Source organism: Dendropsophus ebraccatus, chromosome 8 (assembly GCF_027789765.1).
Source record: "Dendropsophus ebraccatus isolate aDenEbr1 chromosome 8, aDenEbr1.pat, whole genome shotgun sequence".
Classification (NCBI taxonomy): Eukaryota; Metazoa; Chordata; class Amphibia; order Anura; family Hylidae; genus Dendropsophus; species Dendropsophus ebraccatus.
The window spans coordinates 122384612-122408544 of record NC_091461.1 but is presented as its reverse complement, the minus strand read 5'-3'; the positions used below and the strand labels follow the sequence as shown (position 1 = coordinate 122408544).

The following is a 23933-nucleotide window of genomic DNA, read 5'->3' as shown; positions in this document are numbered from 1 at the left end:
ACAACAACTCCCAGCAAATCCCCTTGTGCACAACAACTCCCAGCAAATCTCCTTGTGCACAACTACTCCCGGCATACCTCCTTGTGCACAACTCCCAGCATACCTCCTTGTGCACAACAACTCCCAGCAAATCTCCTTGTGCACAACTCCCAGCAAATCTCCTTGTGCACAACAACTCCCAGCATACCTCCTTGTGCACAACTCCCAGCATACCTCCTTGTGCACAACTCCCAGCAAATCCCCTTGTGCACAACAACTCCCAGCAAATCTCCTTGTGCACAACTACTCCCAGCATACCTCCTTGTGCACAACAACTCCCAGCAAATCCCCTTGTGCACAACAACTCCCAGCAAATCTCCTTGTGCACAACAACTCCCAGCAAATCTCCTTGTGCACAACAACTCCCAACAAATCTCCTTGTGCACAACAACTCCCAGCAAATCTCCTTGTGCACAACAACTCCCAGAGTTGCTGTACACAAGGAGCTATGCTGGGAGTTGTAATGCACAAGGAGGTATGCTGGGAGTTGTTGTGCACAAGGAGGTATGCTGGGAGTTGTAGTGCACAAGGAGGTATGCTGGGAGTTATAGTGCACAAGGAGGTATGCTGGGAGTTGTAGTGCACAAGGAGGTATAATCCCAGCTCTTTCCTTTTGTTCAAAAACTAAAAATATAAAAAAAAACAACAACAAACATTTGGCACCATTGCATGCGTAATTATCCGAACTGTAAAACTTAACAAAAAAAGTGATCAAAAAGTCACATAAATGAAAAACATGGTACATGGGGGCATCATATCCACGGCCTGGGGGGGGCATTATATTTGTATTTTAAGCATTTTTTTCCATCGAAATGGTATTGAGTATCGAAATAAAAAATGAGACTTTAATACACTTAAATGGGAACTATCATTAAAAAAAAACTATAAACATGTCAGAGATATTTGAAAACTTTTTATCGGTCAGGGTCTGTGTCACGTGATCTAGACTGACTCCCAAAGCAAGTCTATGGGGCTGTCCGGGTCTCAGACACAGAGCGGGGAGAGGAGATCAAAGCAGTACGGTTGTCTCCCGGCTCCTTCTACTAATCGGTCGTAGTCTGAACACTTGGAGCCTGAACGATGAAAACTTTTTATATATGTGTGACATCTTTTTTAGGTTGGCTGCTATATAATAAAGGAATAAATCACCCCGGTTATATGTTCTGGAGGGTCCAGGGTCTAAAACCATTAGGTCAGGTGTTTTTCATTGCTAATTCCCATATACTGATCTGTGCATTTGGTTTCAGACATAGATGAGTGTGAGAACCCCGACGCCTGCAGCCAGATCTGCGTCAACTACAAAGGATACTACAAATGTGAATGTTACGAAGGCTTTCAGATGGACAGCGTGTCCAAGACGTGCAAGGCAGCAGGTGAGTGCTGGCAACGGCCGTAATGTCAGAGCACGAACAAGAAGTCAATTATTCAGGAGCTAACAACCAACATTGTGTGTACAAGATGTAAGGGACGGCGGCGAGGAGCCTGCAGGGGATAGCTGAAGGACAGGCGTATGACACCGGTTATTACACTCCACTGAGCGCCTGCCGCTAGATCACAGGTGGCAAACTCACAGCCCTCCAGCTGGCCGAAAACTACAACTCCCATCATGCCTGGACAGCCAAAGCTTTAGCCCTCCAGGCATGATGGGATTATGTACAGTGTGCAGCTGAGCTCCCCATTCTCTGTGCATGTGATAAAACCGTTCCATAGATGTGTATGGGAGTCTGCCAGTCACATGGCACAGAATTGCGAGAAAAAAAGCTTAGTGTGCACGTCTCCCAGCTCGGGGTCTAAACAGGCCGACTGATCAAAACTTTTAATGTAGCATACGTTTTTTTTTAAAGTGATAGTGCCCATTTAAACACCCCCTAGCCATGTTCTGGTATATTGAGGTCACATGACTTCCTGTCTTCCCACAGGTCAGAGTCCGTATCTGATCTTTACCAACCGCCACGAACTCCGGCAAATCGATCTGATCCGCAGAGATTACTCCCGTCTCGCCTCACAATTAAAAAATGTTGTGTCTCTGGATGTGGAAGTGATAAGCAAAAAGATTTACTGGTGCGACCTGTTCCATCGCAAGATTTACAGGTAAGAAGCCATATGCAGCTCTCGTCTTTCCTTCATATATTTCTAGTATATCCTAGGATGTATCGTGGCATGGGGTCTGACCACTAGGACCCTTCACGATCTCCAGTCACCGCCACACTGCCGTCGCTATGATGGACGTTGTGGACAGCCCCCATCCCCCCACCACCACCATACCACACATTATTATGCTTTAACCCTAATTCTGCAGATTTTTATATTTCCCTGTGTTTGCTGCAGTGCTCCCCTGGATCGCGCCTCAGACCCTGCAGAACATTTCGTCTTGGTGAACAGCCATCTCCACTCCCCCGAGGGTCTCGCTGTGGACTGGATCCACAAGAACATTTACTGGACAGATTCCGGAAATAAGACAATTTCTGTGGCAACCACCGATGGCTGCAAACGGAAAACACTCTTCAACCAGAGCCTGGGGGACCCGAGAGCCATTGCGGTCGACCCTACGACGGGGTGAGTTGTAACATGATGCAGCGCACAGATACTATATACCTATATATACCACAGTGTAACCATACAAGTGTATGATGGCAGGCATACCAGTCCTTGGTTCTCTCCTACATTCTCTGGAAACTCTTAATGAATGATTTATATGGAAGCCTTTGGTGTTCCCCATCTATTATTAGGATCTTTTCTTGCTTTCAGGTTTATGTTCTGGTCAGACTGGGGAGACCCAGCAAAGATAGAGAAGGCCGGGCTGAACGGGGGCGACCGCCAGGTGCTGGTATCTGACGACATCGAGTGGCCCAACGGGATTACACTAGGTAGGTCACGCTAAATATATAATGCCAATCATGTCAGTTGGACTCCTACCAGTTAGCGTGGTATCCTCTATGTTGTGGATAACTGGCGGAAATAACAATAGGGATGTGGGAATGCTGTGGATAGAGGATAACATGCTGACACAGGAATACCTCTTAAAGGGGTAATTCAGCAAATAAGTTTCTTTCAAATCAACTAGTGTCAGAAAGTGACAGAGATTTGTAATTTACTTTTATTAAAGAAATTTTAGTCTTCCAGTACTAATCAGCTGCTGTATGTCCTACAGGAAGTGGTGTATTCTCTCCATTCTGACATAGTGCTCTCTGCTGCCACCTCTGTCCATGTCAGGAACTGTCCAGACCAGCAGCAAATCCCCATAGAAAACCTCTCCTGCTCTGGACAGTTCCTGACATGGACAGAGGTGGCAGCAGAGAGCACTGTGTCAGACTGGAGAGAATACGCCACTTCCTGCAGGACATTCAGCAGCTGATAAGAACTGGAAGACTGGAGATTTTTTTATTAAAATAAATTACAAATCTCTGACACTTTCTGACACCAGTTGATTTTAGAATTTTTTTTTTTGTTTGCTGAATCTCTACTTTTAATGAAAAAAGACACCAGTAAAACCTGCATCTTGCTGGCTGTGCTGGCTTTCCACATTTTCCTGCTCCATCACTGATTTTCCATTTCTTCCCTTAGATGTGCTGACCCACCGCCTGTACTGGGTGGACTCCAAGCTCCATACCCTCTCCAGCGTGGACTTTAATGGCTCCAACAGGAAGCTGCTCATCTTCTCCGAGGACAAACTCAGTCACCCGTTTGGTCTGGCGGTGTTTGAGGTGAAACCCCCTTACAGTAATCCTAGAATCCACAGGATAGGTGGTAGATGTGTGATGGCTGAGGGCCCCTCCGTGCTCCGCTCTATCCATCCCATCCATTCCCCACTGCACAACATTCACCCTCCTCCGCATCACACAGCCGCAGGGAACAGGGGGGCCCATCTGTACTGGGGTCCTCACTGATCATACACTTATCCACATGTCCTAGCAACAGAATGGAAATGTGTCTTGATGTAAACCACTTTACTAAGACGCTAATGCAGGTTCTTTTTGCACTCAGTCAATTGTCCTATTTGTTAACCGCTCTCTGTTAATAGTCCTCCTTTTTGGCCTCTGTTTTTCCTCTTGCTCCTCTTTGGCCTCTGTTTCCCCTCCTCCTCCTCTTTAGCCTCTGTTTCTCCTCCTCCTCTTTGGCCTTTGTTTCTCGTCCTCCTCTTTGGTCTCTGTTTCTCGTCCTCCTCTTTGGCCTCTGTTTCTTCTCCTCCTCTTTGGCCTCTGTTTCTCGTCCTCCTCCTCTTTGGCCTCTGTTTCTCGTCCTCCTCCTCTTTGGCCTCTGTTTCTCGTCCTCCTCCTCTTAGGCCTCTGTTTCTCCTCCTCCTCCTCTTTGGCCTCTGTTTCTCCTCCTCCTCCTCTTTGGCCTCTGTTTCTTCTCCTCCTCTTAGGCCTCTGTTTCTCCTCCTCCTCCTCCTCCTCCTCTTTGGCCTCTGTTTCTCCTCCTCCTCCTCTTTGGCCTCTGTTTCTTCTCCTCCTCTTTGGTCTCTGTTTCTCGTCCTCCTCTTTGGCCTCTGTTTCTTGTCCTCCTCCTCTTTGGCCTCTGTTTCTTCTCCTCCTCTTTGGCCTCTGTTTCTCGTCCTCCTCCTCTTTGGCCTCTGTTTCTCCTCCTCCTCCTCTTAGGCCTCTGTTTCTCCTCCTCCTCCTCCTCTTTGGCCTCTGTTTCTCCTCCTCCTTCTCCTCCTCCTCTTTGGCCTCTGTTTCTCCTCCTCCTCCTCTTTGGCCTCTGTTTCTCCTCCTCCTCCTCTTTGGCCTCTGTTTCTCCTCCTCCTCCTCTTTGGCCTCTGTTTCTCCTCCTCCTCCTCTTTGGCCTCTGTTTCTCCTCCTCCTCCTCTTTGGCCTTTGTTTCTCCTCCTCCTCCTCTTTGGCCTCTGTTTCTCCTCCTCCTCCTCTTTGGCCTCTGTTTCTCCTCCTCTTCCTCTTTGGCCTCTGTTTCTCCTCCTCTTCCTCTTTGGCCTCTGTTTCTCCTCCTCCTCCTCTTTGGCCTCTGTTTCTCCTCCTCCTCCTCTTTGGCCTCTGTTTCTCTCCTCCTCCTCTTTGGCCTCTGTTTCTCTCCTCCTCCTCTTTGGCCTCTGTTTCTCCTCCTACTCCTCTTTGGCCTCTGTTTCTCCTCCTACTCCTCTTTGGCCTCTGTTTCTCCTCCTACTCCTCTTTGGCCTCTGTTTCTCCTCCTACTACTCCTCTTTGGCCTCTATTTCTCCTCCTCCTCCTCTTTGGCCTCTGTTTCTCCTCCTCCTCCTCTTTGGCCTCTGTTTCTCCTCCTCCTCCTCCTCTTTGGCCTCTGTTTCTCCTCCTCCTTCTCCTCCTCCTCTTTGGCCTCTGTTTCTCCTCCTCCTCCTCTTTGGCCTCTGTTTCTCCTCCTCCTCTTTGGCCTCTGTTTCTCGTTCTACCTCTTTGGCCTCTGTTTCTCCTCCTCCTCTTTTGCCTCTATTAATTGTCCTCTGCTTTCTTCCTCCAGGATAAGGTGTTTTGGACAGATCTGGAGAATGAAGCCATCTTCAGCGCCAACAGATTAACAGGAAAAGACATTTATGTTCTGGCCGAGAATCTCAACAATCCGCACGATATCGTTGTTGTTCACCAGTTAAAGCAGCCGAAAGGTACGAGGGTCTCCTAGTTGTGTAACGTGTATGAGAAGTATTACATGGGGTTACATTCTGGGACCACAGCTTAGAATATAGTAAGTATATAGAGTTGTGTATGGTCGGGTCCCCCTCAGCCACGGCTCTATCTATACACCCCGGGCCTCCTGGTCTATGTGGCCCCTTAGGTAACACACTCACAATGAGCCAGCGGTATACATCAGCCTTACAGCATATTTACACAGATAGTTGTGACTACCCCCAGGTCCCAGCCATGATGACCTTTCATCTAAGGATCCGAACAAGTAGACTACAAAAAAGTCATCCTGACAAAAAAGCAGAAGTTTTAATGGACGGGTTTGTGTCATTTCGAAATTCTCAGACATTAACTTCAAATTTCTATTAATAGAAAGGAATTTCCATCTCAAGATTAAAGGGGTACTCCGGCAAATCAATTTTATTCTTTCAAATCAGCTGGTGTCAGAAAGTTATATAGATATGTAATTTTACTTCTACTTAATAATCTCCAGTCTTCCAGTACTTATCAGCTGCTGTATGCCCTGCAGGAAGTGGTGTATTCTTTCCAGTCTGACACAGTGCTCTCTGCTGCCACCTCTGTCCATGTCAGGAACTGTCCAGAGCAGGAGAGGTTTTCTATGGGGATTTGCTGCTGCTCTGGACAGTTCCTGACATGGACAGAGGTGGCAGCAGAGAGCACTGGGTCAGACTGGAGAGAATGATAAGTACTAGAAGGCTGGAGAATTTAAGATAGAAGTAACTTACAGATCTGTATAACTTTCTGTTAGCAGTTGATTTTAAAGAAAAACAAAATAACTGGAGCTCCCCTTTAATTAATGGGATTCAAACTCAATATGGCCAGGTGTGGTTCCCTGATCAGCCAGATGTCTGAGAGCCCCATTAAGCAGACTGACTGGGGCTAACCCAGAGCGGTAATCCTTTTATTCTCATGATGCTTTGGGGGAGTCTCAGAAGTTGGATCCCCACTAATCATAAAGTGATAGCTTGGAACGGCCCATCACGTATTGACATCGGAAAATCTGCTGGAGTGTTACTATATCCCAGTCATGGGGGTTCTCTTAGTGACCCTTCAATGATTTCCATGTTTTGCAGCTGTCAATGCCTGTAACCAAGGCCCGCTACCGAATGGTGGGTGCGAGTACCTGTGCCTGGCCGCCCCGCAGATCTCCGTCCATTCTCCCAAATACACATGTGCCTGTGCAGACGGTGTGGAGCTGGGCCCGGATATGAGGAGCTGTGGCAAAGGTAGGAGACGGATATAAGAGCTGTCCTCTCTATGGTTATCACCAGCAATGTCATAGAAGAGCTGTCCTCTATGGTTATTACCAGCAATGTCATAGAAGAGCTGTCCTCTATGGTTATTACTGGCAATGTCATAGAAGAGCTGTCCTCTATGGTTCTTACCAGCAATGTCATAGAAGAGCTGTCCTCTATGGTTATTACCAGCAATGTCATAGAAGAGCTGTCCTCTATGGTTATTACCAGCAATGTCATAGAAGAGCTGTCCTCTCTATGGTTATTACTGGCAATGTCATAGAAGAGCTGTCCTCTATGGTTATTACCAGCAATGTCATAGAAGAGCTGTCCTCTATGGTTATTACCAGCAATGTCATAGAAGAGCTGTCCTCTCTATGGTTATTACCAGCAATGTCATAGAAGAGCTGTCCTCTATGGTTATTACTGGCAATGTCATAGACTAATAGAAGAGCTGTCCTCTATGGTTATCACTGGCAATGTCATAGAGTAATAGAAGAGCTGTCCTCTATGGTTATTACTGGCAATGTCATAGAAGAGCTGTCCTCTATGGTTATTACCAGCAATGTCATAGAGTAATAGAAGAGCTGTCCTCTCTATGGTTATTACCAGCAATGTCATAGAGTAATAGAAGAGCTGTCCTCTCTATGGTTATTACCAGCAATGTCATAGAGTAATAGAAGAGCTGTCCTCTCTATGGTTATTACCAGCAATGTCATAGAAGAGCTGTCCTCTATGGTTATTACTGGCAATGTCATAGACTAATAGAAGAGCTGTCCTCTCTATGGTTATTACCAGCAATGTCATAGAAGAGCTGTCCTCTCTATGGTTATCACCAGCAATGTCATAGAGTAATAGAAGAGCTGTCCTCTCTATGGTTATTACCAGCAATGTCATAGAAGAGCTGTCCTCTATGGTTATTACTGGCAATGTCATAGACTAATAGAAGAGCTGTCCTCTCTATGGTTATTACCAGCAATGTCATAGAAGAGCTGTCCTCTCTATGGTTATTACCAGCAATGTCATAGAGTAATAGAAGAGCTGTCCTCTCTATGGTTATTACCAGCAATGTCATAGAGTAATAGAAGAGCTGTCCTCTCTATGGTTATTACCAGCAATGTCATAGAAGAGCTGTCCTCTCTATGGTTATCACCAGCAATGTCATAGAGTAATAGAAGAGCTGTCCTCTCTATGGTTATTACCAGCAATGTCATAGAGTAATAGAAGAGCTGTCCTCTCTATGGTTATCACTGGCAATGTCATAGAGTAAGGCTAGGTTCCCACTGCGTTTTTGCAATCCGTTTTTTTTCATCTGTTTTTTTGCAAAAAAACGGATGCATTTGTGTAAAAATAAACGTATCAAAACGGGTACGTTTTTTTTGACGGCCGCAAAAACCTAGCTGACACTACTTTTGTGTCCGTTAAAAAAATGGATCCATTTTGATCCTTTTTTTTTTTTTTTTTTTACAATGGAAGTCAATGGAAAAACGGATCAAAACGGATGGACACAAATTCAAAAAACGGATTGCAAAAACGCAGTGTGAACCCAGCCTAATAGAAAAGCTGTCCTCTCTATGGTTATCACTGCCAATGTGATATTTAGTAGTGTGTACTAATCCACAAGAAGGGGAGTAGAGAGGAGCCCAGTAACTATAGGCCAGTGAGCCTGACATCTGTAGTAGTGAAAATGATGGAAACTCTTCTAAAAAAGAAGATAATAGATCACCTAAGAATCAACAATTTGATGGATCCAAACCAGCATGGCTTTACTGAGGGCCGATCATGTCAGACTAATCTCATTGATTTCTTTGGTTATGCCACAAAAGTGCTGGATGAAGGTGCTGCTGTGGATATCGCCTATCTGGACTTCAGCAAAGCCGCAGATACAGTTCCCCATAAAGAGCTGATAGAGAAGTTGGAGAAAATTGGACTTAATCCCTGGATAGTTCAGTGGATTTGTGGTTGGCTGAAGGAGAGATATCAGAGGGATGATGGGAATGGTGAATATTCCGAGCAGAGACTGGTTACAAGTGGTGGCCTCAAGGGTCTGTTCTGGGTCCTGTTCTTTTTAATATGTTTGTAAGTGACATAGGAGAAGGGTTGGCAGGTAAGGATAGTGACATAGGAGAAGGGTTGGTAGGAAAGTGTGCAATAGGGTTGATATTCCTGGAGGTGTCAGTAATATGGAAAACGATTTAGCTTTGCTAGATAAGTGTCCAAACAGTGGAAATTGAAGTTCAACGTTTCCAAATGTAAAATAATGCACTTGGGGAGGAGGAATCCTCTATCCGAGTATCACATCGGCAGTACTGTGTTGGAAAAGACTTCAGAAGAGAAGGATTTAGGGGTAATGATATCTGACAGCCTTAAAATGAGTCACCAGGGCAACCAGGCGGTGGGGAAAGCAAATCGTATGCTGGGGTATATATAATGGTATGCTGGGGTGTATAGCTAGAGGTATAACCAGTAGGAAGAGGGAGATTGTGATCCCGCTGTATAGAGCTCTGCTGAGGCCACATCTGGAATACTGTGTCCAGTTCTGGAGACCTCATCTAAAAAAAGGACATTGATAAAATAGAGCGGATCTATCCTAAGATAATAAGAAAGAAAATACTAAAAGGGCAGACTAGATGGACCCAGTGGTCTTTTTCTACCGACAATCTTCTATGTTTCTATGGACATAGAAAGCTATTTGTCAGGTCTCTTATATAAACTCTGTATGGAATAGAGGGGGAGGGGTGTATAGCCGGGAGAGCACGTCATAAGGGGAGTATACAGAGACACCGTAAGACTATAGTATATCTTATACCTCTAGCAGGCTGTCCTAGATCATGGAAAATGATCTATCCCTTAGCTCAGCCTCTCTCTCCAGGAATAGAATGAAATTGGAGCCCTGGCAGAGCCACCGTTAGTGTAAGGACATACAGCTCACAGTCAGATTGTTGTTGCTGTTTTGTTGTCTCTTATCTCCCGTGTTTCCTTTAGTTGCAGCGACTACAACTACTCAAGCAACTTTACCGCCGCTCCTGACTGAGTCTCCTACCACAAAGCCTATTCCCACTACTGTTATCAAGACTACAGCAAAGCCCCCGACCACCACAATCACGACGACCACCACCACCACCACCGAGACAACATTCAGCTCCAGCCCTACTGACAACCTCCAAACTACCTCCATGTCCAGAAACCGAGAAATCCAGGTTACCACGACCGGGAACAATAGTGTATACCAGCAGTGTAAGAGCCTCTTGTTGTGTCATGCTGTTATCTGGGTCTGGATGTTACACTGGACAGTATGCAAATCCTGTCCAGTGTGTCTATGTGTGCAGGCTAGAGACAGGGGCTTGCACAGGAGACAGCAGGATCTCCATGTACATTGCTGCAGAAATATATTGTGGTCATGTGGGGGGAGGGGGCCTATGTTATCAAGTTGGCCGTATATTTTTGACAGGTGTCGTTAAAGCATTTGCCATCTGTAAACATGCATGCTCAGCTTGGGTGAGAGTGCACACTTCCTTCTTGCGAGGGGAAGCCACTGCCAGACAGCTCTTGTGTCAGCTTATCACTCTGACCACAAAGAAATCCAGCATGTCTGATCCATCTCCCTTCTGACATCTCCCTTCGAAAGACCCCAATACACATTAAAGGGGAACTATCAGCAGGTTAGGCGAATCTAACCTGCTGAAAAACCCCTATTACACAGGAGACGCTGAGGAGGAAGGTATGTCTCTTACCTTCCTCCTCGGTGCTGCCCCGATGCATTTAGTCTTTTGCTGCACGGTGTGTAAAGATCGTTAGGAGCCCTGGGGCACTTGTTAGGCGCTTTGCCCGCCCCCATAGCACCGATCTGGCCCCGGCCAGCCCGTTTTTTTCCAATGATAATGAATGGATCAGGCCGGCCGAGGGCAGCTTGGATCAGAGCTATTGGGGCAGGCAGTGCTCCTAACAGGCGCCTCAGTGCTTCTAGCGATCTTACCAGACCAAAGTAAAAAGTAAGAGACATCCTATAAGAGACATACCTTCACCCTCAGAGTCTCCTGGGCAGTAGGGACATAGTTCTTCTTTAGGGTGGGTCCACACTACGGAATCGGCGCGGATAAATTCAGAAGGATTCCGTCGCTCGTACCTGTTAATGGCAGCATGCATATCCGCCCGTGCCATAGACACCATTTTATGGTCATGCGGATTCCACATTCCGCCGAATGAACTGACGTGTCAATTCTTTCGGTGGATAGCGTCATCAGGTCGCCCATAGAATGGTGTCCATGGAGCCGGAACTTATCTGCGCCCTAAACGGACCTATTATAATCCGCTACTAGAACCCACCCTTAAAATGGTGAGCCGCTGCTTAGTGGGTTCAAGCTCAGAGGGCTGCAGAATTAGACTGTGGACTATATCCTATAAGCTCCGGTATAGGGTGCTCTTGTATACAGATATACATACATTGTTGTTAGGTATTTCTAACCTTATATTACTTCATCTCCTTTCAGATGAAAATGCAGATTCAGACCTCAGGTCCACGCTGACTGCTGCAGTCATTGGTGTAGCGGTTCCAGTGGGTGAGTAAAATAGAAATACTAGGCTTAATGGTTAAGGGCGGTATTAGACCGCCCAATTATCATGCATCAAGGGCTGCGTGTGTGTGTATGTATGTATGTGTGTATATGTGTGTGTGTATGTGTATGTATATATATATATAATATATATATACACACATATATTATAAGTAAAGTCCATGCAGCCTTTGCTGGTATAGAAAATAATAAAGTAAATACTTAGCTTTCCTTGCTCCCTGGTGTCCTTCTGCCTCTTTCCTGCTGACTGCACTTTTTCCACCACTTTTGAGGCCACTGCTGCAGTGACAGGCCGCCCAGCCAGTCACTGACCAAGACGGCCTGTCACTGCAGAGACGTATCAGTGTGCCAGCGGTGGCTATGGTGAGCAAAGGATACCTGGAGCCCTTAGGACACCAGGGAGCATGTAGAGGTAAGTATATACTTTATTATTTTCTCCTTCGATCTTTGACATGGATCATGTGACACTTACACAGGAACATTGCTCACCACGATGCAGCGATCACAGTTCTGTCATGTAGCCATAGATTGTATTATCCCAGTGTGCAAACAAGGCTGCTGCAAAGATTTGCATGACAAAACCAGCTCTGCTACATCTCTAATATTACCAATAGATTTAAATACTTCACACAAGACATAAAACATGCTAAATTATACAGAATCTTTGCAGCCAAGAATAAAACATGGTGTAATTTTCAGTTTGTAGATGCTACCAACAGAACCGGATACAGGAATTGCCTTTGTATGTGGGATAAACCTTCTTGTGGCGCACTCCTAGCACAGCGTTACATCATTTACTGCAATGTATCCACCAGCTGCAATCTCATCTCATCTTTTTTCCGCTTAGCTGTTCTTGCCCTCCTCTGCCTGTCCGGATATCTCATATGGAGAAACTGGAAGCGGAAGAATACAAAGAGCATGAACTTTGATAACCCAGTCTATCGGAAAACTACTGAAGAGGAAGAGGAGGAAGAAGAAGAGATTCACATTGGTCGAACAACTCAGATTGGACACGTCTATCCAGCTGTGAGTTCTGCAGTTACAGACATTATTACATATGTTACAATGAGAATGCTTATTAACACATTGTATGGTATGATGTTATCATACACTCCCAAAAAATAGCTGTACCCTCAAAATGTATCACTATTTAGGATAAGACCCCAAATCAATATATATATATATATATATATATATATATATATATATATATATATATATATATATATAATATCCTACAAATTGACAAACAATTCATCTTTGTTGCACAGATGTAATTATTTCTATAAAATCACAAACATCACTGGTTACTATACAGACATAGAAAGAACAACCAGGGGGGTTTCACAGGGTACTGGTATGTAACTGCATACTGGTGTATAACTAGTGTGGCCTGGCTTTTTTACCAGTACCCTGTGGAATCCCCTGGTTGTTCTTTCTATGTCTGTATAGTAACCAGTGATGCATGTTATGTGATTAATTACATTTGTGCAATAAAGATGAATTGTTTCTCTACTTGATTTGTTATATGGTTTTATCATGTATTACACAATTTATCATATTACACAGTACTCCAATAACAGCACCGTACACAGTACTCCAATAACAGCACCGTACACTGCTCCAATAACAGGACCATACAGCTCTCCAATAACAGGACCGTACACTGCTCCAATACCAGCACCGTACACTGCTCCAATACCAACACCGTACACTGCTCCAATAACAGCACCATACACTGCTCCAATAACAGGACCATACACTGCTCCAATAACAGGACCATACACTGCTCCAATAACAGGACCATACACTGCTCCAATAACAGCGCCGTACACTGCTCCAATAACAGCACCATACACTGCTCCAATAACAGGACCATACACTGCTCCAATAACAGCACCATACACTGCTCCAATAACAGCATCGTACACTGCTCCAATAACAGCACCGTACACTGCTCCAATAACAGGACCGTACACTGCTCCAATAACAGCACCGTACACTGCTCCAATAACAGCACCATACAGCCCTCCAATAACCGCACCGTAGACTGCTCCAATAACAGCACCATACACTGCTCCAATAACAGCACCGTACACTGCTCCAATAACAGGACCATACACTGCTCCAATAACAGCACCCTACACTGCTCCAATAACAGCACCCTACACTGCTCCAATAACAGGACTATACGATGCTCCAATAACACCACCGTACACTGCTCCAATAACAGGACCGTACACTGCTCCAATAACAGCGCTATACACCATACACTGCTCCAATAACAGGACCATACACTGCTCCAATAACAGGACCATACACTGCTCCAATAACAGCGCTATCCACCATACACTGCTCCAATAACAGGACCATACACTGCTCCAATAACAGGACCGTACACTGCTCCAATAACAGGACCGTACACTGCTCCAATAACAGCACCATACACTGCTCCAATAACAGGACCGTACACTGCTCCAATAACAGCGCTATCCACCATACACTGCTCCAATAACAGCACCATACACTGCTCCAATAACAGCACCCTACACTGCTCCAATAACAGGACTATACGATGCTCCAATAACACCACCGTACACTGCTCCAATAACAGGACCGTACACTGCTCCAATAACAGTGCTATACACCATACACTGCTCCAATAACAGGACCATACACTGCTCCAATAACAGCGCTATCCACCATACACTGCTCCAATAACAGGACCATACACTGCTCCAATAACAGGACCGTACACTGCTCCAATAACAGGACCGTACACTGCTCCAATAACAGCACCATACACTGCTCCAATAACAGGACCGTACACTGCTCCAATAACAGCGCTATTCACCATACACTGCTCCAATAACAGCACCATACACTGCTCCAATAACAGCACCATACACTGCTCCAATAACAGGACCATACACTGCTCCAATAACAGCGCCATACAGCTCCAATAACAGCGCTATCCACCATACACTGCTCCAATAACAGCACCGTACACTGCTCCAATAACAGGACCGTACACTGCTCCAATAACAGGACCGTACACTGCTCCGATAACAGCGCCATACACTGCTCCAATAAAAGCACCGTACACTGCTCCAATAACAGGACCGTACACTGTTCCAATAACAGCACCATACACTGCTCCAATAACAGGACCGTACACTGCTCCAATAACAGCACCGTACACTGCTCCAATAACAGCACCGTACACTGCTCCAATAACAGCGCTATCCACCATACACTGCTCCAATAACAGGACCGTACACTGCTCCAATAACAGCGCCATACACTGCTCCAATAACAGGACCGTACACTGCTCCAATACCAGGACCATACACTGCTCCAATAACAGGACCATACACTGCTCCAATAACAGGACCATGCACTGCTCCAATAACAGCATCGTACACTGCTCCAATAACAGCACCATACAGCTCTCCAATACCAGCACCATACACTGCTCCAATAACAGCACAATACACTGCTCCAATAACAGGACCATACACTGCTCCAATAACAGGACCGTACACTGCTCCAATAACAGGACCGTACACTGCTCCAATAACAGCACAATACACTGCTCCAATAACAGGACCATACACTGCTCCAATAACAGGACCGTACACTGCTCCAATAACAGGACTATACACTGCTCCAATAACAGGACCATACAGTGCTCCAATAACAGCATCATACAGCCCTCCAATAACAGGACTGTACAGTCCTCCAATAACAGGACCATACACTGCTCCAATACCAGCACCATACACTGCTCCAATACCAGCACCCTACACTGCTCCAATAACAGCACCCTACACTGCTCCAATAACAGCACCGTACACTGCTCCAATAACAGGACCGTACAGTCCTCCAATAACAGGACCATACACTGCTCCAATACCAGCACCATACACTGCTCCAATACCAGCACCCTACACTGCTCCAATAACAGCACCATACACTGCTCCAATAACAGCACCGTACAGCCCTCCAATAACAGCACCGTACACTGCTCCAATAACAGCACCATACACTGCTCCAATAACAGCACCATACATCCCTCCAATAAAAGCACCGTACACTGCTCCAATACCTGCACCGTACACTGCTCCAATAACAGGACCATACACTGCTCCAATAACAGCACCGTACACTGCTCCAATAACAGCACCCTACACTGCTCCAATAACAGGACTATACGATGCTCCAATAACACCACCGTACACTGCTCCAATAACAGGACCGTACACTGCTCCAATAACAGCACCATACACTGCTCCAATAACAGCACCATACACTGCTCCAATAACAGGACCATACACTGCTCCAATAACAGCACCATACACTGCTCCAATAACAGGACCGTACACTGCTCCAATAACAGCACCGTACACTGCTCCAATAACAGGACCGTACACTGCTCCAATAACAGCACCATACACTGCTCCAATAACAGCGCTATACACCATACACTGCTCCAATAACAGGACCATACACTGCTCCAATAACAGCGCTATCCACCATACACTGCTCCAATAACAGGACCATACACTGCTCCAATAACAGGACCGTACACTGCTCCAATAACAGGACCGTACACTGCTCCAATAACAGCACCATACACTGCTCCAATAACAGGACCGTACACTGCTCCAATAACAGCGCTATCCACCATACACTGCTCCAATAACAGGACCATACACTGCTCCAATAACAGCACCATACACTGCTTCAATAACAGGACCATACACTGCTCCAATAACAGCGCCATACAGCTCCAATAACAGCGCTATCCACCATACACTGCTCCAATAACAGCACCGTACACTGCTCCAATAACAGCACCATACACTGCTCCAATAACAGGACCGTACACTGCTCCAATAACAGGACCGTACACTGCTCCGATAACAGCGCCATACACTGCTCCAATAACAGCACCGTACACTGCTCCAATAACAGGACCGTACACTGTTCCAATAACAGGACCATACACTGCTCCAATAACAGCACCGTACACTGCTCCAATAACAGGACCGTACACTGCTCCAATAACAGCACCGTACACTGCTCCAATAACAGCACCGTACACTGCTCCAATAACAGCGCTATCCACCATACACTGCTCCAATAACAGGACCGTACACTGCTCCAATAACAGCACCGTACACTGCTCCAATAACAGCGCCATACACTGCTCCAATAACAGCGCCATACACTGCTCCAATAACAGCACCATACACTGCTCCAATAACAGGACCATACACTGCTCCAATAACAGCACCATACACTGCTCCAATAACAGCACCATACACTGCTCCAATACCAGGACCGTACACTGCTCCAATAACAGGACCGTACACTGCTCCAATAACAGCACCGTACACTGCTCCAATAACAGCACCGTACACTGCTCCAATAACAGGACCATACAGCTCTCCAATAACAGGACCGTACACTGCTCCAATACCAGGACCATACACTGCTCCAATAACAGGACCATACACTGCTCCAATAACAGCACCATACACTGCTCCAATAACAGCGCTATCCACCCTACACTGCTCCAATAACAGCACCATACACTGCTCCAATAACAGCACCGTACACTGCTCCAATAACAGGACCGTACACTGCTCCAATAACAGCACCGTACACTGCTCCAATAACAGCGCCATACACTGCTCCAATAACAGGACCGTACACTGCTCCAATACCAGGACCGTACACTGCTCCAATAACAGCGCCATACACTGCTCCAATAACAGGACCATACACTGCTCCAATACCAGGACCGTACACTGCTCCAATAACAGCACCGTACACTGCTCCAATAACAGGACCATACACTGCTCCAATAACAGCACCGTACACTGCTCCAATAACAGGACCGTACACTGCTCCAATAACAGGACCGTACACTGCTCCAATAACAGGACCATGCACTGCTCCAATAACAGGACCATACACTGCTCCAATAACAGGACCATACACTGCTCCAATAACAGGACCATACACTGCTCCAATAACAGCATCGTAGACTGCTCCAATAACAGCACCATACACTGCTCCAATAACAGCACCGTACACTGCTCCAATAACAGGACCATACACTGCTCCAATAACAGCACCCTACACTGCTCCAATAACAGCACCCTACACTGCTCCAATAACAGGACTATACGATGCTCCAATAACACCACCGTACACTGCTCCAATAACAGGACCGTACACTGCTCCAATAACAGCGCTATACACCATACACTGCTCCAATAACAGGACCATACACTGCTCCAATAACAGCGCTATCCACCATACACTGCTCCAATAACAGGACCATACACTGCTCCAATAACAGGACCGTACACTGCTCCAATAACAGGACCGTACACTGCTCCAATAACAGCACCATACACTGCTCCAATAACAGGACCGTACACTGCTCCAATAACAGCGCTATCCACCATACACTGCTCCAATAACAGCACCATACACTGCTCCAATAACAGCACCCTACACTGCTCCAATAACAGGACTATACGATGCTCCAATAACACCACCGTACACTGCTCCAATAACAGGACCGTACACTGCTCCAATAACAGCGCTATACACCATACACTGCTCCAATAACAGGACCATACACTGCTCCAATAACAGCGCTATCCACCATACACTGCTCCAATAACAGGACCATACACTGCTCCAATAACAGGACCGTACACTGCTCCAATAACAGGACCGTACACTGCTCCAATAACAGCACCATACACTGCTCCAATAACAGGACCGTACACTGCTCCAATAACAGCGCTATTCACCATACACTGCTCCAATAACAGCACCATACACTGCTCCAATAACAGCACCATACACTGCTCCAATAACAGGACCATACACTGCTCCAATAACAGCGCCATACAGCTCCAATAACAGCGCTATCCACCATACACTGCTCCAATAACAGCACCGTACACTGCTCCAATAACAGCACCATACACTGCTCCAATAACAGGACCGTACACTGCTCCAATAACAGGACCGTACACTGCTCCGATAACAGCGCCATACACTGCTCCAATAACAGCACCATACACTGCTCCAATAACAGGACCGTACACTGCTCCAATAACAGCGCCATACACTGCTCCAATAACAGGACCGTACACTGCTCCAATACCAGGACCATACACTGCTCCAATAACAGGACCATACACTGCTCCAATAACAGGACCATACACTGCTCCAATAACAGGACCGTACACTGCTCCAATAACAGCATCGTACACTGCTCCAATAACAGCACCATACAGCTCTCCAATACCAGCACCATACACTGCTCCAATAACAGCACCATACACTGCTCCAATAACAGGACCATACACTGCTCCAATAACAGGACCGTACACTGCTCCAATAACAGGACTATACACTGCTCCAATAACAGGACCATACAGTGCTCCAATAACAGCATCATACAGCCCTCCAATAACAGGACTGTACAGTCCTCCAATAACAGGACCATACACTGCTCCAATACCAGCACCATACACTGCTCCAATAACAGCACCCTACACTGCTCCAATAACAGCACCGTACACTGCTCCAATAACAGGACCGTACAGTCCTCCAATAACAGGACCATACACTGCTCCAATACCAGCACCATACACTGCTCCAATACCAGCACCCTACACTGCTCCAATAACAGCACCATACACTGCTCCAATAACAGCACCGTACAGCCCTCCAATAACAGCACCGTACACTGCTCCAATAACAGCACCATACACTGCTCCAATAACAGGACTATACACTGCTCCAATAACAGCACCATACACTGCTCCAATAACAGCACCATACACTGCTCCAATAACAGCACCATACATCCCTCCAATAAAAGCACCGTACACTGCTCCAATACCTGCACCGTACACTGCTCCAATAACAGGACCATACACTGCTCCAATAACAGCACCATACACTGCTCCAATAACAGCACCCTACACTGCTCCAATAACAGGACTATACGATGCTCCAATAACACCACCGTACACTGCTCCAATAACAGCACCATACACTGCTCCAATAACAGGACAGTACACTGCTCCAATAACAGCACCATACACTGCTCCAATAACAGCACCATACACTGCTCCAATAACACCACCGTACACTGCTCCAATAACAGGACCATACACTGCTCCAATAACAGCACCATACACTGCTCCAATAACAGGACCGTACACTGCTCCAATAACAGCACCGTACACTGCTCCAATAACAGGACCGTACACTGCTCCAATAACAGCACCATACACTGCTCCAATAACAGCGCTATACACCATACACTGCTCCAATAACAGGACCATACACTGCTCCAATAACAGCGCTATCCACCATACACTGCTCCAATAACAGGACCATACACTGCTCCAATAACAGGACCGTACACTGCTCCAATAACAGGACCGTACACTGCTCCAATAACAGCACCATACACTGCTCCAATAACAGGACCGTACACTGCTCCAATAACAGCGCTATCCACCATACACTGCTCCAATAACAGGACCATACACTGCTCCAATAACAGCACCATACACTGCTTCAATAACAGGACCGTACACTGCTCCAATAACAGGACTATACACTGCTCCAATAACAGGACCATACACTGCTCCAATAACAGCACCATACACTGCTTCAATAACAGGACCATACACTGCTCCAATAACAGCGCCATACAGCTCCAATAACAGCGCTATCCACCATACACTGCTCCAATAACAGCACCGTACACTGCTCCAATAACAGCACCATACACTGCTCCAATAACAGGACCGTACACTGCTCCAATAACAGGACCGTACACTGCTCCGATAACAGGGCCATACACTGCTCCAATAACAGCACCGTACACTGCTCCAATAACAGGACCGTACACTGTTCCAATAACAGGACCATACACTGCTCCAATAACAGCACCATACACTGCTCCAATAACAGGACCGTACACTGCTCCAATAACAGCACCGTACACTGCTCCAATAACAGCACCGTACACTGCTCCAATAACAGCGCTATCCACCATACACTGCTCCAATAACAGGACCGTACACTGCTCCAATAACAGCACCGTACACTGCTCCAATAACAGCGCCATACACTGCTCCAATAACAGCGCCATACACTGCTCCAATAACAGCACCATACACTGCTCCAATAACAGGACCATACACTGCTCCAATAACAGCACCATACACTGCTCCAATACCAGGACCGTACACTGCTCCAATAACAGGACCATACACTGCTCCAATAACAGCACCGTACACTGCTCCAATAACAGGACCATACAGCTCTCCAATAACAGGACCGTACACTGCTCCAATACCAGGACCATACACTGCTCCAATAACAGGACCATACACTGCTCCAATAACAGCACCATACACTGCTCCAATAACAGCGCTATCCACCCTACACTGCTCCAATAACAGCACCATACACTGCTCCAATAACAGCACCGTACACTGCTCCAATAACAGGACCATACACTGCTCCAATAACAGCGCTATACACCATACACTGCTCCAATAACAGCACCGTACACTGCTCCAATAACAGCACCGTACACTGCTCCAATAACAGCGCCATACACTGCTCCAATAACAGCACCATACACTGCTCCAATAACAGGACCGTACACTGCTCCAATAACAGCACCATACACTGCTCCAATAACAGCACCATACACTGCTCCAATAACAGGACCGTACACTGCTCCAATAACAGGACCGTACACTGCTCCAATAACAGCACCCTACACTGCTCCAATAACAGGACCGTACACTGCTCCAATAACAGCACCCTACACTGCTCCAATAACAGGACCGTACACTGCTCCAATAACAGCATCATACACTGCTCCAATAACAGGACCGTACACTGCTCCAATAACAGCACCATACACTGCTCCAATAACAGCACCATACACTGCTCCAATAACAGCACCATACACTGCTCCAATAACAGCACCATACACTGCTCCAATAACAGGACCGTACACTGCTCCAATAACAGGACCGTACACTGCTCCAATAACAGCACCCTACACTGCTCCAATAACAGGACCGTACACTGCTCCAATAACAGCACCCTACACTGCTCCAATAACAGCACCATACACTGCTCCAATAACAGCACCGTACACTGCTCCAATAACAGCACCGTACACTGCTCCAATAACAGGACCGTACACTGCTCCAATAACAGCACCGCACACTGCTCCAATAACAGGACCGTACACTGCTCCAATAACAGCACCGTACACTGCTCCAATAACAGCACCATACAGCCCTCCAATAACAGGACCGTACACTGCTCCAATAACAGGACCGTACACTGCTCCAATAACAGGACCATACACTGCTCCAATAACAGCACCCTACACTGCTCCAATAACAGGACCGTACACTGCTCCAATAACAGGACCGTACACTGCTCCAATAACAGGACCGTACACTGCTCCAATAACAGGACCATACAGCCCTCCAATAACAGCACCATACACTGCTCCAATAACAGGACCGTACACTGCTCCAATAACAGCACCGTACAGCCCTCCAGCACTGTATAGCGCTTCTGCTGTGATGTCATCCGGTTCCCCACAGCTCCATCTGCTTTCTACTTCCAAGGCCAGCTCTTTGATTCAGTCACGGCCCTCTCAGTCAATCAGTGGGTGAGGTGGATATGACTGCAGTCAGTGATTGGCTGAGCGCGACGTCACTGCAGTAAACAGTAGGAAATAGACAGAACTATGGGGGGCTGGACGGAGTCACAGCAGAAGCTGCAGGGGACCAGGGTGGGTGAGTATGTTTGTGTCTGGTTTTATTATTTTTATCTCGCCCCCAGCAGTTTGTAAAGTTTCCACAAAGCCCTTTTACTATTTTTTATAACTATAGTATACACCCAGCGAGAGTCTTCTCCACGCTTCCTTCCTTGTTGTCTTCCAGCAAAATAGTCATTAGTATTGTGAAGGCGGAGAAGACTCCCTTTGATGTCTCTCTGATTCGTTCTCTTATACTGTGCGGAGTGTAAGCCGCAGGTTACGGGGGAATCTCACCGACATCTCGCAGACCCCCAGCTGTGCCCTCTAATACGCTGCATCCCTCCTGCTAGAGGAGTCTCCTGGCTGAGCAGCCACTTTGTTCTCCTTCTGTCACTGGCAGCCTCATATCTTGCCTTCATTTTATATTCTTTCTTTTTTTTTCCAGCGAGTGGCATTGAGCCTGGAAGACGACGGTTTGCCTTGAGGATCGAGACAAGGTTAAACGAAGAACATCAGAAAATCTGTCGGCGCTCCCGAGTCTCTTGGCGTTGTGTCAAGCCAACAATCTATTGTTGTGTGCCGCTCTGCCGGGCCCTTACTAAGGCAGATCCCTTACAGATCGGTTACACGTCTAATGTGTAAGGTGTCCTGGATCCCGGGAATTACAAGATTTCATAGATCTATTGTGACAGGCAGCAGAGAAGTTCTTTTTCTACGCTCACCGCACCCGCTGTTATTTATTTTGGTGATGGACAACCACAAAAATCTAATGCGTCAAACATCCAAAGGATGTAAGGGTTTCTATGTATAATCTTTTATACAGATTTTTACTTGATCCTCGGCCGAGGCATGCCCTCTACTCTTCCTCCCCCTCTCTGTACATAGCCGCCTACTGGGACAACCCGCTGTTTTAAAATTATTATATTTATAGACCTTTTTTTGTACATAACAAAAACTTTGTGGTTCTCCATCAACATATGCATTAAATTAATGATGAAAGTGTAGAATTTTTTTTGTAGGCTATTTATTAACCTGGGTGTGTATGGGGGAGGGGGGGCGATTGGGAACAGGGAGGTCCGCTCTGTAAATATGACAGGGATGAGAGTATTTATTTTTTTGTATGTTCCGGCTTTATATGTTGGCAGTGGTAGAACTCTGATCTCTTCACTTACTGTAGGAGAAACTTTAAAGACTTGTTACCATTCAATCTTTTATATATATATATATATATATATATATATATATATATATATATATATATATATATATTGTTCTATTGTAATCTGGTGGATTAAGAAAAAAATATAAAAAAAATAAATAAATAAAATTAGGAATTAAACAGAAAAAGAGATAAAGATAGGAAACAATTTTTGGAAGACAAGTTTAACCCTTGAAGTCCTCAAATATATAGTTGGCTAATACGCTAAGCAGCGATGTGTCCTCTATGGAACAGGTTGAGTAGATGTTAGTTTTATATTTGTTGGATAATAAAGTAACGTAAAGACTCTGTATACTCACAGAGCTGTGAAGATGGCGGCAATGTCCCCGGTTATCGGGTTTCTTATTGTCTCTGGCTTTCTGGTATAAACACACTAGGCAGATAAGGCTCAGTTCACACCAT

General features: G+C 46.0%; 1 protein-coding gene across 2 annotated transcripts in view; it reads left to right on the top strand.

The window, feature by feature from the left end:
• LRP8 (LDL receptor related protein 8) overlaps positions 1-23531 on the top strand; it is a 137276-nt gene extending 113745 nt beyond the window's left edge. For both annotated transcript variants that reach the window (XM_069981639.1, XM_069981638.1), the window contains 11 exons: positions 1287-1412; positions 1959-2130; positions 2368-2595; positions 2788-2906; positions 3604-3743; positions 5473-5614; positions 6728-6880; positions 9875-10126; positions 11380-11448; positions 12311-12489; positions 22758-23531. In XM_069981639.1, the coding sequence (XP_069837740.1) occupies positions 1287-1412; positions 1959-2130; positions 2368-2595; positions 2788-2906; positions 3604-3743; positions 5473-5614; positions 6728-6880; positions 9875-10126; positions 11380-11448; positions 12311-12489; positions 22758-22796 (1619 nt within the window). In that variant the 3' untranslated portion in view covers positions 22797-23531. The remainder of the gene's footprint in view (positions 1-1286; positions 1413-1958; positions 2131-2367; positions 2596-2787; positions 2907-3603; positions 3744-5472; positions 5615-6727; positions 6881-9874; positions 10127-11379; positions 11449-12310; positions 12490-22757) is intronic.
• Positions 23532-23933: the final 402 nt, after the last annotated feature.